A 14,408-nucleotide genomic window follows, 5' to 3' on the forward strand; every position below is an offset into this window, starting at 1 on the left:
CACCTTTTGTCAACTATTCAGTGGTCGTGTCATTATTTAGTCTTATGTCATTTCTAAAGGCATATCAAAGAGCATCCACAGAGGTATGAAAAGATAGAAGAATAATAAACGACATTGTTCAGTACGATTCAAACCTCACAAATTATTACTGACTGCTTCAAAGATATTGTACCAGTAATTTTCCACAAGATAATCACACATATGGCTCACTCAGTTCCTTGGCACTGTGTTTCTTCTGGGAGACTTACTCCAATTCAGAGACTTAATTCAGTGGAGCGTAATGTATATATGCTGCAATCACGACATCACTGAACGCATGTCTACTTGAAACCCTAAGCATGGAGTCGGATGAACGTTCGCGACACGCTCTTGATACATGTATCTTTACTGGATCAAAAATGTCTTTACTTCTCTTATTTCATAAGGAACAAATGAAAAAAAAAGAAGGGAAATACTACAAACACTTTTACCGCCACCTTGGCCGGAGATGTACGTGCAAAAACTACGCTTCAATTCTGGTGACACGCCGGGGGACCCTAAACATGCCGGCTTTGAACCATGATGAATTCACCGTCAAACTGCACTAAATGCTGAGTGCGTGCCTGATGAAACAATGCAATATACATTCTGTGCTGTGAATAATAACATGTTATCCCTAAGATTGGTAAGCCAGTCCAAATTCAATGAAAAAAAAAAAAAAACTTTAAAAACTTGACACTCACGACATCAATATTACCACTGTTTGTAGTGAGGTGTCAGATATATTGCACTACTTTGTCGAACTTAGAATCATCAGTGTGGCTGACTACAGCTCCGGGATCATGACCATTGAGAATGATGTCATATCAAAGATGAAACGGGATACTGTAAATGTGTAAAAGAATTTAAAGGATTTGACTTTGGGCCTTTAGTTCCATGGCAGGAAAATACACATTTTGATCTACAGCGTACCACAAAAGAAGGACGAACATCCTGTGCATGTGGAGAGAAAGGTAATCAAGGATCTAGGCTTTTCTGAAGAGGAAGCGCCACACATGCCCACTGTGAATACACATCGTCTACCAAGATGTGGTCAACCAAGTGGAGAGGGAGACAGACAGGGCTAAGATCCCATCGTAGTGCGTTTTGGAATGATGCTGGTGAGAGATGCTATTTGACATGCGCATCAACAAGCGCAAATGAAAGCTCCGGACAAGAGAGTAGCTAGATGTCACATTATAACAACTTCCTCAGTCCTAATATACTTGACATTAAGTTGGAACAAAGGGCAATTACCCATGATGAGAAAGTTGGACAATATGATCAACTTTTGACCTGGAATCACATGGCATCTCGTGTAAAGCACCATTTGTCCAGCTCAGCTGAACTGGCCATCACTGCCCTAGTCAACACAAAGGATGGACATTGTCTGCAAGTCTAAGCTAGATAATTTACTTCAATGAGTGAACACTCTCTCCAGTCTTTGAAGATGACCAGGCAAACAAAAACATTGAGACATTGCGACCAGCTTACAATAGCATGATCAGGGTTCTGACAACTCACATTGGTATTTTGCTACTATTTGTTGGGTATCTAAAACCCAAGAGCGTGATTACTTCTCCCAGTCTACAAATCTAGCTCTTTGGCAGTCTGAGGAAGTCTTAACACTACAGACAAAAGAAGTATATCCAGTACAGTACAGAAATATTTAATTCCTGACATTTCCACAGAAAAAAACAAAACAAAACAAAACAAAACACCAACCCCAGCCCCCCCAAAAAACAACAACAATGCACACCCAATACCACTATTGCACTTATAAGCTTGATGCTGGCATCGGGATGTACTCCGTTCACTTCAGATCACAAAAGCCTGTTGTGGGTTTCACATTGTCTGATGCAGATTTCCACCTGATCTTCACGGGGGCTCACATTGATCTCTCCACAAGATCCTGTGAGCGAGTTGCTGACCCTCTGTGAAACGCGACACACCGACCTCATGCGACTTGCGGATTGACCTCCTATGACCTCTGAGGGGTAGATGACCCTCTAATGGGGTCATTGACCTCTCAGTCTCCTTCGTCTTCACTGCTGCTCCACGTGTCCGCCGTGGCGCTGATCTCGTGACCGTAGAATTTCCTCGGCTTGGCCGCTGTGGTCTAGGAATGCAAGCACAAATCGAAGAGCAACACCATCAATGTTGTATTGGGGTATTCCCCACTTAAACCCCTCCCTAAAATGATTCCGAAATCTGACAAAGACGACAGAGCAATACCTACTAGCCCTGCTTTTGATTCTTGAAGTGTGATTTCTTAGCTTTGCAAGTCTCGAGTTTCTTCTCCCAACACGGAATTCAGACAGAAACTGAGAATATAATATTACATGTTGACTTTTTGCAATTTTGCAGTTCGTTGTCTTTACCCCCCCCCCCCCCCCCCCCCCCCAATTACTTAACCCTAACTTACCTGGGCTATTTAGCGAGCTTGAATTCCTGGGGGGGCCATTATGGCTCCCCCTTCAGATCTCGGCCGTTGATTGCGCGATCACCGCAAAATTTTGCATGAACATAAAGCCGGATGTAATCTACAAGACTGTTAAGTTAAATTTTCAAAAAATTTGCATTTTCTATTTCAAATTAATTAATTATTCAAATATATGCAAAAAACCTCATTTTCGCCTGTAATTGGTTTATAAAAGCATATGGAAAGCTGATTTTTGGTGTAAATATTCCTAGTGACATTCCGAATATTTGTGCATAAAAAACTAGATACATCGCTACGGCGACTGATATGCCTCCGCCATAATGCATGGTTCTCCTAGTAGGTCTATAGTACAATGTCTTGACAATGTGTGATGACAGTTTCACACAATTGGCAAAATATTAAAATGACCTTTGACCTCACAGTTCCACAGAGAATCACTGTTAGGTAGAACATGCATAAATAGGTAAGTTTCATGATGATACCTTGAGTTACTTTCGAGATATGGAGGAAAAAGTGCAATTTAGCACTTTCACTTGACCTTTTACCTTTTGACCTTTGACCTTTTGGCAAGAAACTTCCCCAAAAATATATATTGGGTAATACATGCCATACATCAAGTTTTGAAAAAACAAACCTTGAGGCATATTGCATTTTAAGGAAAGTAGTGATATTTTGAGGAGTTGACCTTGACCTTTGACCCCCTGACCTTTGACCCATGACCCCAACTTCCCTAGATAATCACTGCCCATCGGTACAAGCATATATACTAAGTTCCATGAAGATACCTTTAACCATTTGCGAGATATGGAGAAAAACATGAAATTTCAATTTTTTTTTTCACAAAATAACCTGTGACCTTTGACCTTTGACCCTGTGACCTTAAAATCCACACAAAGTATTATCCCCCAAGGATATACCCTCATACCAAGTTTGATGTAAAACCATCACACGGTTCTTGAGATAGCGACAAAAACAAAACGGGACGGACGGACGTACGTACGGACGGACGGAGGGACGGACGACCCGAAAACATAATGCCTCCGGCCACTTCGTAGCGGAGGCATAAAAATTCAGTATCAATATCAATTTCTTATGTTTTTTATTGTTTTATCAATTTTTTATGTATTTCTGTTTTTTTGAACTTTTGTTTTTGTTGTTTTTTTCAGCAGAATTTGTCATGCACATTTTTTGAAGCATAATTACACTAAAATAAATTGACTTCAACTATAAAAATTAAAAATATGAATCTTTATATGAATCAATTGAAAAAACACAATTTGTATTGACTTTGTACACAAAATCACATTTTTGAGCAATTTTGGGGTTGACAAAAATTCCTTGAAGGGGCGTGGCTTCGGAACGGTATGCTCGGGCGTGACAAATTTGGTCTCAAAAGTTGCGCGAGACTTGAAAGTAAAAACTCAGCGAGCATCGCGGTCAAAAAACTTTGCACGCCGCAATGGTCGCGGAATTCGTCGGGGGGGGGGGGGGGGCGCCATTATGCCCCCCCCCCCCCCCCCCAGGTAAGTTACGGTTATGGTTTACTTGAGGTATTGGTGTTACATTTCTTGAATACAGCTGTTTTCCAATAGCAGAGTTGGGTGACATTACACACATGTACTATTGTAAGTAATTTTTTTTACAAAACTCCAAATACCATGTAATCTATTTGCCAGCTCAAAAGGTACACACGATATTGATCAATCCTTTCATTGAGACATAAAAAGTGGTATGAAAGCATCTTGTGGTGCCACACAGACTTCTCAATTTGAGTTTGAATTCTTACCAGCTTCTTGGGTGGGGGCTCCTCAAAGTTTACGTGGCCAAGATCAGGTTCCCAGATGAGAATATTACTGTCATTTCCGCCACTGTACACCTCCTATTACAGATAAAAAGATTAACAGATCGAGTTGTCAACATCAACAACCATAAAGGCATTTACAACTTACTAGAATGACTGCACTTGTTGTGAATGTACTATTGTAACTTGTGTGAATCCTTATCTCACATTACTCTTGAGATTTAACATCTGGAAGAAATGAAAAACACTTAAAGGGATGGTACAGTATTGGTGGAGATGAGAATTGGTTTTTAACTTTTTGCAAGTTACCAAGAAAACACATAGTACGGAGCATACCATTTCAAGAAGAATTCAAAGTTTATTTGATGAAAATCGGGTTTGGAATGACTGAAACATCCAAAATTAGAAAAGCACTCTGAGAGCGCAGACCTCCGCCAAGCGCAAGCAGCTACTTTCCACCGATGATCTTGCAAAAAGATTTTTCTCCTCTCCACCACTGGGGAAGTTCAAAGCTCATTGGGCTCTTCCATAGAGATCAGTGATATCCACTGATAGGTATACATGCTGACAAAATCGCCCGATTTCCCAATATAGAAGCCTTTGTTACGTCATAAACCCTCAGCTGCATGGCGCGCCTCGCCCTAGCAGAAACTAGAGCACGCACTTTAGTGCACGCATGCAAACCTCAAATACGCGCAGCCTGAACTCCCAAGTTCATTGACCCTATCTGTCAAAATATCAAAAATCCTTCATAAATTTCCCCAAAATTCTCGGATCACTACCAAAAGTTAATCGTTTGTTACTTGTGTCATTCTCAATCTTTCCTGCAAGTTTCATCCCAATCCGTTATCTACTTTTTGAGTTATTTTGCACACAGACGAACGAACGAACGAACGAACGAACAAACCAACGGTAATGAAAACATAACCTCCTCCCTTGGCGGAGGTAACAGAGTAAAATAAAGTGATCATAATAAAAGGTGGGTCCCACACTTTATCAGAATCACTCTGTTTTGGATATCTCAGCCATTTAAAAAAAAAAATTATCAAATAGACGTTGAATTTCTCATGGAATTAAATGCTGTTTCATATTTCATAAGAGGTTTCTCATTATCTCACCGAAAAATGTTAGAAACCTGAAATTAGGTCTCAACCAAAACTATACTACCACTTTAATACATCTCACCTTTAGTATAAACAAGTATTGCAATAAAATCCAACTCCAATGAGCTCTTGATATTGACAGGTTTGTTGAATTACTGAAAAATAGATAGTATTCATAAATAGCTATTTGACTAGGCAATGTAAGCACTTACATCAAACCAATTTTTGGGATAACACACAAAAAAAGAGTGTAATGTCACATGTTTTATTTGATTTATTTTCATGTGATTGCTATGGAAGCATTTGTAAATGCTTGTAAACAAACAACCATAGGACAATTGACGTTATGTCCCTCCAAAGGACTAGGCAAAATAAGTCTAGGTCGACTGTCTAAATACCATATTCATCGAGCAACTGGAGTTCTGACCCCCTCTGAGATACATGTTTGGGAATAAATGGAACATATCAAATCAGAGTAGAGCACAAACTTTGGAAATTCATGAATTTAGATTAGTTTCCATTGTTACAGAACACACATTATACCTACTGACATACAAGAAGATGTGAAGATCATCTGTTTTAAAAATTGGTGCACAAACTTCTGCTAAAATAAATTGTTCATTGGTTATTTCTTTTTCAGCAATGAAACATGTCAAATCTACTGGATCCTTCTTGTGCCTGGCTGGCCATCTGCTGCTAAGTGCACAAACTCTAGCTACAATTGTTCAAGTGTGTGATAGCATGTATACAGTGACTATCTTCAGTGATCATTATAATAACTATTTGACATTGAAAGCGTGACCAGTAAAAATTACGCACAGCTCTCGACCAATAAAACTGCAGAATGTTCTTGACCCTTTCTATAATTTTCCCTCGAGCCATTGATCTATCCATGGTCTAATACATTGGCTGTTTGATCCATCCATTGAACTTCATACTATGACCATCTGTCGATACATGCATATCTCGTCTTTCTCTCACCTGGAACAGCGGGTGAAAAGTGGTGCAGTTGACGTTGTTATAGTGACCCTTCATGGTGTTATCCACCTCTCCGCTCAACAGGTCAAACATCAAGATGTCGCTCGAATTGGGCACAAAGGCCACATCCGGCTGGACACCGTGCGACACGCTGATCTTGACACATTTCCGGCTGTCGTTGGTCACCTTACCGTAATTGATCTGATAAGCAGGAGGCAGAGAAATTTATCAAGCTCAAAAACAACACCACTCTGACATGACTAATAGAGTAAACAAATTCTAATTCAAGAAGCTGCCAGAGCATACTTACATATGTGTAGGTGAAACAGTCTCAATTATGTTTGTTGTTGAACAAAACCATTAAAGAATTCTTTAACTGTAAAAAGAAATTACATTTATTGCAAAATTTGATGAACATACATGAACTTCCATGAACTTCCATCATTGCTGAAACACCACAGAATCAGTTACCACAAGTTTTTTTTTTACTAAGTTTCTTGAATGAATAAAGAGAAAAAAAAATGTCCCATTTTAATATAAATCATACTTCAAGTACAAAGAATGTGTATTTCATGGGGGAAAGTGAGAGTGAGCCTTTCTGGGCAATCTACAGATTTTCACTAATCTCTATTTTGTCTAATTCTATAAAAGATGTTGTTGAAATAAATGAAGAATCAGACAGACAGACAAACAGACAGAGAGTTTTGGAAGCTCACCAAAGTATTTTTGCCTGTGGTAGCATCCCATAATCTGACCCTGTTGTCCGTTCCACAGCTGACCAAGTACAGCCCATTCTCGGTAAAGCAGAGTCCGTTGACGTGTCCACTGTGTGCTGTGTTCACTGTTCATGTGGGAAGGTACAAGAGATGCCATGCATTAGTGGCAGTCCTCACTAATCAGTGCGCAAGCAGAAATTGTTCTCGGAGTCAGGGTTCCCAGCATTTGGCAAGAACAAAATTCCCTAATTTTTCCCCGATGAAATCTCAAAATTCCATGACAATTATTTCAAATCATTTCCAGTTTCACGTTTTCTATGTTGCTGCAGTGAACTACAGATATGTCTTTGCAGTATAAAACACTGGTCATCCAATGGGTGTTGTTTTGATATGCACCAAAATATAACAGAGTCTGACTGACTACTTTCCATTCTTGGGCCAATCAATATTTCCTGACTTTTCCCTGATTTGAGACACTTTTATCAAATTCCCTGACTTTTCTCTGACTGGAAAAAAGTAAAACAATTTTCCCTGATTTCCCTGTTGGGCTGGGAACCCTGGGAATGGGACCTATAGTAATTCACCATTTTTGACAGCAGGTAAATAGAATACATGGTACAGTATTCAATACTAACAAATTTGTACTGATGTGGATACAAATCTATGCAGAACTTTGATAATCTTTATCATCTTTCCAGATGAGTGGAGTTTGTGTAACCCGTTGAGGATGGGTTGACTTTGCTACAACACGCATTTCCCATGGACATATGGCCGAGTATACTCGGGATTGTCCTCAACGTGATAAGAAGCATATTCAAAGACTCCATAGTGTAGGGATATCATCGAGTAGGACATCTTTGAGAATCCCTGTCACAAATTGAACAGCTTTATCACTGATCTCTATGCAAGTAATACACACAGCCAAAGAATCTTGACTGAAGTCGACTGTTATCCATGAGTGTATGCTTCAATGCACATATTCACTGACAGCGCTTTTCATGGCCTTTGAATGCACCTCAGTGGGCAGCAAATGACGCTTGATTCAATCTGGCCAGTCATGTCTCCCTGTGCTATCAGATCTGTAATGTACTGTAAAAGTGGAAATTTTCGCGCATTTCGCGCAACCTACGTTCCAGTAGTTGATCTCTTGATTCCATGGAATTAAAAACACTCGAAAATCTTCTTTAGACCAGGCCAAGCGTGTAAAATTAGTCGCGCGAAAATATCCACTTTCACAGTACGTTCTCTATCACTGCTGGATTTGAGACTAAAGCACACTTCACGCAGGTTGTTAGAAGCTTCCTATCGACTTACAAAGTAAAAAGAAACAACAAAACTGTCAGAGATGACAGGTCAAATCCTCCTTGAGATTTTCGTACTAGAGAATGCCAGCTACAATAGCACAATATATGTCACAGCATGAGATGGTACTCTTATCAGGTCGCCATCACACCAATGTCTCCTCGAATGAAGACAGTGATATATCCAGTACAGTGGACTCCCGTAATAGCAAAGTCCTTGGGACCGGCAATTTTCTTTGGTAATATCGAATTTCGTTATTTTAACCGAATTGGTAAACAATAAAAATACATAGAGTTGATAATGTTGCGGCCCTAAATTTCACATCGTTGTAACTGGAATTTCGTTATAACCGTGTTCGTTATAGTGGGAGTGCACTGTATGAGCAAAAACAAAACATCCATGAATAAAACCCACTATTGTGTAACTCTTGCCAGAGAAAGTTATAATTACCAGCTGAGGAACCTTTGATAGCCTCTCCATTGTGTTGGTCCAAAGCCATCAGATTCCCCTTGGCTTGCCGGATGTCCCACAACAAGATTTTGTTGTCTTGGCTTGGAATAAAACAACAAAACAAAATTAGGAAAAATGAGAGACACTAACGCCTTTCAAACATCATAATATTTCAATTTAACTGAAACTACTATTCTTAGTCTTGAAGTGTTTGGTTCTCAGTGCCTTGTCCTTCAAAATTCCACATTCCTTCATTGCCTGGAGTAACAAAATTGTGCCGAAAAAATAAAAATATTGAAAATGTTTACTGATCAGTCCCTAACATGATATAGGCGTGTGGCATAGTATCATAATTCTGTAACTTTAAAGTTGATTTTCCATACCTTAATACCTTAAGACTCTTTGAGCATATTTTGATGGTAATGGGAAATGCATGGCAGCCTACCTTGTGATGAGTGGGTGCGGATTCAGAGGATTAAAGTTGCTCATGTTATCGCCGTTATTACTACATGTATTAACATCAGGACTCTGATTTTCTTCCATTTATTACATTTCAAGGTTTACATGTGTTAACACTCTATCTGTAAGCACCCGAAGTTTGAAGGTTATCTTAAAAATAAATACCTGGTAGGCATTGGCAGGTTAAATAACATGAAATGTACGATGTACCATGTATACTTTTGCTCTTGATACATTTTTTATTGAAAGCTACACCCCTTCTGCAAGTTATGGTTGTCAACGTACCTGCCAGTAGCAAGGAGGAACTCATGTTTTGAGGACCATCGAACACAGAGCACCGAGGCATCATGGCCCTTCAGGATGTGGGTGGCAGACCCCGACTTGAGGTCACACAGGGTGGCTTGGGGGTTACTGGTACCCACTGCACACAGGAAGAGTGGACCACATATTATCCATTCTCGTTATGACTGGAAGGTCTACATGATACCTTTAGGCTACTGATGTCACACCAAAGATTATTATCATCAACATGGTCCACTTTCCATATTCTTGTTGAATTATCTTCTAGTTGCAAGAAGAAGTTATTTCAACAGTAACGTAATAATACGATAGTGGCTGCCATGAAAGCTGCCAATCAGAATTAAAAATTTACATTTGCTTTCAAGGACATTGCAGGCATTAAAAGCCATACTTTAAAAATGTTAATATAGATGTTATGAATTCGACTTATGTCATTCCTACAAAACTTCTTCTGGTTGAATTGCATCATATCATCAAAACAGGGCATGAAACTGGCGACATACTGTCACATTAGCATGACATAAGTTGCAAGATTTCAGCAGCTTCAATGAAGACAATTCATGGGACAGATCGACATCATCCACAAAGAATGTATAATCTTCCTTCAATTGATGAATGCACAATATCATCCGTTCTACAAATTTGTGATATCAGGGTTCCCAGCATTTCACGAAAACAAAATTCCCTGATTTTCCCTGGTTCTTCCCTGATGAAGTATCAAATTTCCATAACTATTTCAATTCATTTCCAGTTTCACATCCAATTTGCATCCAGTTTCATCCAGTGGATATTGCTTTGATATGCAACAAAATATAACAGAGTCTCACTGACTACTTTCGATTTTTGGGCCAAGAAAAATTCCCTGACTTTTCCCTGATTTGAGGTATTTTAATCCAATTCCTTGACTTTTCCCTGACTGGAAAAAAAGTAAAATAATTTTCCCTGATTTCCCTGATGGGCTGGGAACCCTGGATATGTAGGCCTAGTGCAAACATTAATCTAAGTGTTTGACATATCTTAGCAGACTGGACAATCATGAAAAAGAGGGCTCAAAACTCCCTATATTCGATTTTGAAGAGCAGGTTATATAAAAACAGATGAAATATATTCTTTCATATTTTCTATATCTAGTCATCTTTCTGTGTATAATGTGAATACGTAAAATTGCATTAGACAATGACCATTCACCTGCAATGAGGCAGTGTTTGTTGGCAACAGGAGACATGTGGTGGCAATATACGGGCTTTCTCAAGACAAAGCGCTCCGCAGGAACCAGCGCGTTGGTGTCCCACACCTTGAGCGTCATGTCCATAGAGCTTGAGGTGAACATCCCTGTATCTCTGGGATACCACTGCACTGTTTCCACACTGTGCTTGTGGACATGACGATTGCTCCTGCATGGGGATACCAGTGTGCAGGCATAATCACACAATCCAATTTGAACTTCATTTGGCTTTTTTAACATTTTCACTTCAAAAGATAAACGAACATCATAACCATAATACATTCACTTTGATTGCCATTACCATGGTAACAAGTGGCAAGCTTGAAGTTGTTAGTTTTGAGGTCTATAACCAGGCAGATGTCATTATCATAGGTCATGGAATAAGTGATGATAGCTCTCTCGCAATAGCAATAGTCATGGTTTTAATAGTGACTGTTCTGCAACTGTTGTCATATTGTGTTGCATTACACATGTTTGTGATCTGAAATAAAACATAGAACAAAATGCATGGTAGCACTGTGTTTTTACGAAAGATTTGTATCTACCCTCATAGTCCCATATTTGAGTAAATCACGTTTTGGGTGAAAAACACACTTCTCCAAACTTGTTCATTATCAGCATACCACACTGCCGAAACTCAACTCACCTTCCAACAGTGCACACAGTCTCACAGGTGAACTCCCTGACCTCTGGGATGCATTCAGTGTCATAGATAGCGACCACCCCATCAGCTCCACCTGAAAGCATACTGCATGGAAAGGGGAAAATTACCTCACACACATTGATTTCTTCATGCATTTTACATGTACAGTATGTAATGTACTAATGACCAGCAAGAAAATGACATGTAAACCTCTGTAAGACAAAGCTCTTTCATTTTTCTTTTCTTTTCTTTTTAAGAGAGTGTGATTAATCTGGCCTCTTCCAGTAAGACTGCACTAGCGTGTAGGAGAGCCAACATGACATACATGTAGTTATGCTGAGATGCTGGCCGATTTGGGAGAAAAAAAGAGATACAAGTTCAATGCACTTGAGCTGAGCTTCACAAAACACTGTACAAGTGACCCCCATTTAAAAAAAAATAATAATAAATCTTCGGGAACAGCAATTCTCTTCTATTCAGACCAATGTTAATTTTGCACCATAGACTTTATCAATAATAATGTTGGGACTTGAAGGTATACTTTGTTGTAACAAATGTTCTTCTAACCATGTTCGTTTTAATGCAAGTGTCCTGTATTTTGTAATCCCTTTTCACTTTCTCTATCCTAGGAGCATGCAGTTATTCAGTAAATAGCATGCCACTGGATATACACTAGCAGTTTCACCAGATATAGTTGTTTATCTAATACATAATATATGTATAATGTCTATATTAGATAACCTTGTACATGTGGATATTGTTCTGGTGACATTCAACACAAATTAGGCATGAGCTCCAAATTTTCTTCCTCTGCATTAAAATTCTTGCACTCTGTTGCCAGAAGATTCTGCGGCATTTCTGGAAACAAACTTAATGATTTTCAGTTTCACTATGGTACATACCATTAAAAAAAAAGAAGTTTTCAAGGAATGAAAAAAAGAAGAAGAAGGTAGCAAATAGACAACTCTTGGAGTTTATGAGGATTAAAGATTGTGGATTGAACAAATATATGAATATTAATGAAAAAATCCCAACTTTTTAAGTAAAAATTGGTCATAATCAAACAAACTAAATACTGTAAAACATGATATATTCGCGGCATGAATTTTTCGCGAATTGGAGCCGACAGCCTTTTTCGTGGCATGAAATTTTCGCGAAGTGCCATTGGCATTCAATGCATAGTGTAAACAAGGACTTTCGCGTGCATTTTAATTTCGCGAATCTTGGCGCTTGCGAAATTCGCGAAATTAAAGTGCACGCGAAAATTCCTCGTTTTACAGTATTAAAGCTTATTATTATGAATATTATGAATTTATGGAATTTGTTTCATGTCCCTGTAGTTGCCATAGAAAAGATAGAAAATCTGCATCAACCCCTGACATAAAAGTAGAATATCTAGAGAAAATATACATACAAGAAATGTACATGTAGCAGATAGACAACTCTTGGAGATTATGAGGATTAAAGATTCTGGACTGAATAAATGTATGAATATTAATGAAAAAATCCAACTTTGAAGTAAAAGCTGGGCATAATCAAAAAAACTGTTAAAGCTTGTTGAAGTTATAAATATGAATCTATGCAATTTGTTCCATGCCCCTAGTAATAGTTGCCATAGACAGAAAATCTGCATCAACCTGACATAACAAGTACAATATAGACAGTTCTAGGGAAAATCGATACAAGAAATGTCAACAATCTTCATTACCTTTCAAAGACACATTCCTAATATGAATTGTCCATGTTATTGGACTTGAGAAAAGTTTTGCAAATATATTTTCATACACATGTCTCCATGCCCCCAGGAGGAGCATAATTTAGATAAGAAAGTAGAACATATTATTATATCAGTGAATGATCTTCCATGTTCCACTATCCGGGACCTAGGCACAGAATTAGAATTATTCAATTATTCTTAAAATTCCTTTGTCTTGATATTTCATGTGGATCTTCATATTCTAAATAACATCACAACTATTGTTGGTTTTAGTACCTCGTCATCGCAAATGGCCTGGGCCCAGGCCATCTCTAGAGAGGGCATACCAATACCACCCAATAGCAAAGTATGGAATTAGTGTAGAAAAGAGCAATCTATTTTACTTTTATTTAGTTTACTAATACTATGCTAACTCTTCAGGCTCAGGATCGGATGTGTTAAACATTGTTAAATGGCCTATGGCCCTCTACTAATGCTCTAACATTACAAGTCTTTGACGTAACGTTATGCCACCTGTGCTGTGGCTGTAGTGCTGCTACTTACTAGTCTAGTGCCGTGGGCATTATCATCAACCTTATCTGTTCATGTTCATCTTTTTATATGATTTAATGTAATGTCTATACAGAATTTTAATTCAAGTAATAAATTTGGTAAAACATTTCATTACACACATTATCTTCTCACTGCACACATCTCCACAGCAGATTGTTTCTTACTATTTATGCTCTACGGGATCAATATCCAATGAGTTGATTCCACTCGCGTGAATGCGCTGGACATCGCGATGCTTGCTCAGCTGCAGTCGGAACGTTCGTCGGGTAGCTTCGGCACGCTGAATCTGACTTGGCCGCAGATTTCCACGGCTCCTCTCTGTGAGGACATTTAACATGGTGCTTTTTCACGGCGATTGATTTCTCAAAGTTTCCTTTAATTAGTGTAGTCACAAAGAATCTGGTACGGCTCCCATGTCTTTCGTCAGTTCGTCTCTTTCAGATGAGGTACGGTACTAGTAAACTGTATTTAATTCTGCAATTGAAGCAGACGTAGCGCAGACCTCTCACTAGCATTTGCACTCACCTGCCAAAATTTCATGTAAGTCGCCATATTAGTCTGGTCCGTAAGATGTAAAATGCATTCTCGATTTAGATATCGATTTGGTCATTTTCGTTTTATGTCAAGATTATTCAACCTATAAAAAATTTAATAGCAATTTATTTTATTTATCAATCCTTTTAAATATACCAACTAATTGA

The 14,408-nt window shown here is 38.7% G+C and overlaps 1 protein-coding gene across 1 annotated transcript; it reads right to left on the bottom strand.

The window, feature by feature from the left end:
* Positions 1 to 1,966: 1,966 nt before the first annotated feature.
* LOC139727921 (DNA excision repair protein ERCC-8-like) lies at positions 1,967 to 14,222 on the bottom strand. Its single transcript, XM_071638893.1, has 9 exons — positions 13,872 to 14,222; positions 11,442 to 11,543; positions 10,759 to 10,964; positions 9,556 to 9,691; positions 8,812 to 8,912; positions 7,060 to 7,184; positions 6,347 to 6,544; positions 4,248 to 4,340; positions 1,967 to 2,137 (listed from the first exon to the last, which is right to left on the bottom strand). Exons 1-9 carry the CDS (start codon positions 14,042 to 14,044, stop codon positions 2,048 to 2,050), a joined length of 1,224 nt encoding a protein of 407 aa, XP_071494994.1. The 5' UTR covers positions 14,045 to 14,222; the 3' UTR covers positions 1,967 to 2,047.
* Between the last annotated feature and the right edge of the window lie 186 nt (positions 14,223 to 14,408).

Source organism: Diadema antillarum, unplaced genomic scaffold (assembly GCF_040938485.1).
Source record: "Diadema antillarum isolate AM-2024a unplaced genomic scaffold, OU_Dant_1.0 seq00000160_RagTag, whole genome shotgun sequence".
Taxonomy (NCBI): domain Eukaryota; kingdom Metazoa; phylum Echinodermata; class Echinoidea; order Diadematoida; family Diadematidae; genus Diadema; species Diadema antillarum.

Excerpts from the sequence above, each read along its gene's own strand:
- LOC139727921 (XM_071638893.1), bottom strand. The coding sequence starts at position 14,044 with ATGTTAAATGTCCTCACAGAGAGGAGCCGTGGAAATCTGCGGCCAAGT. Across the intron at positions 11,544-13,871 it reads GATCCCGTAGAGCATAAATA|TATGCTTTCAGGTGGAGCTG; the intron begins GTAAGAAACAAT and ends CTTTCCATGCAG. Across the intron at positions 8,913-9,555 it reads TTCCTCCTTGCTACTGGCAG|CCAAGACAACAAAATCTTGT; the intron begins GTACGTTGACAA and ends TTTTATTCCAAG.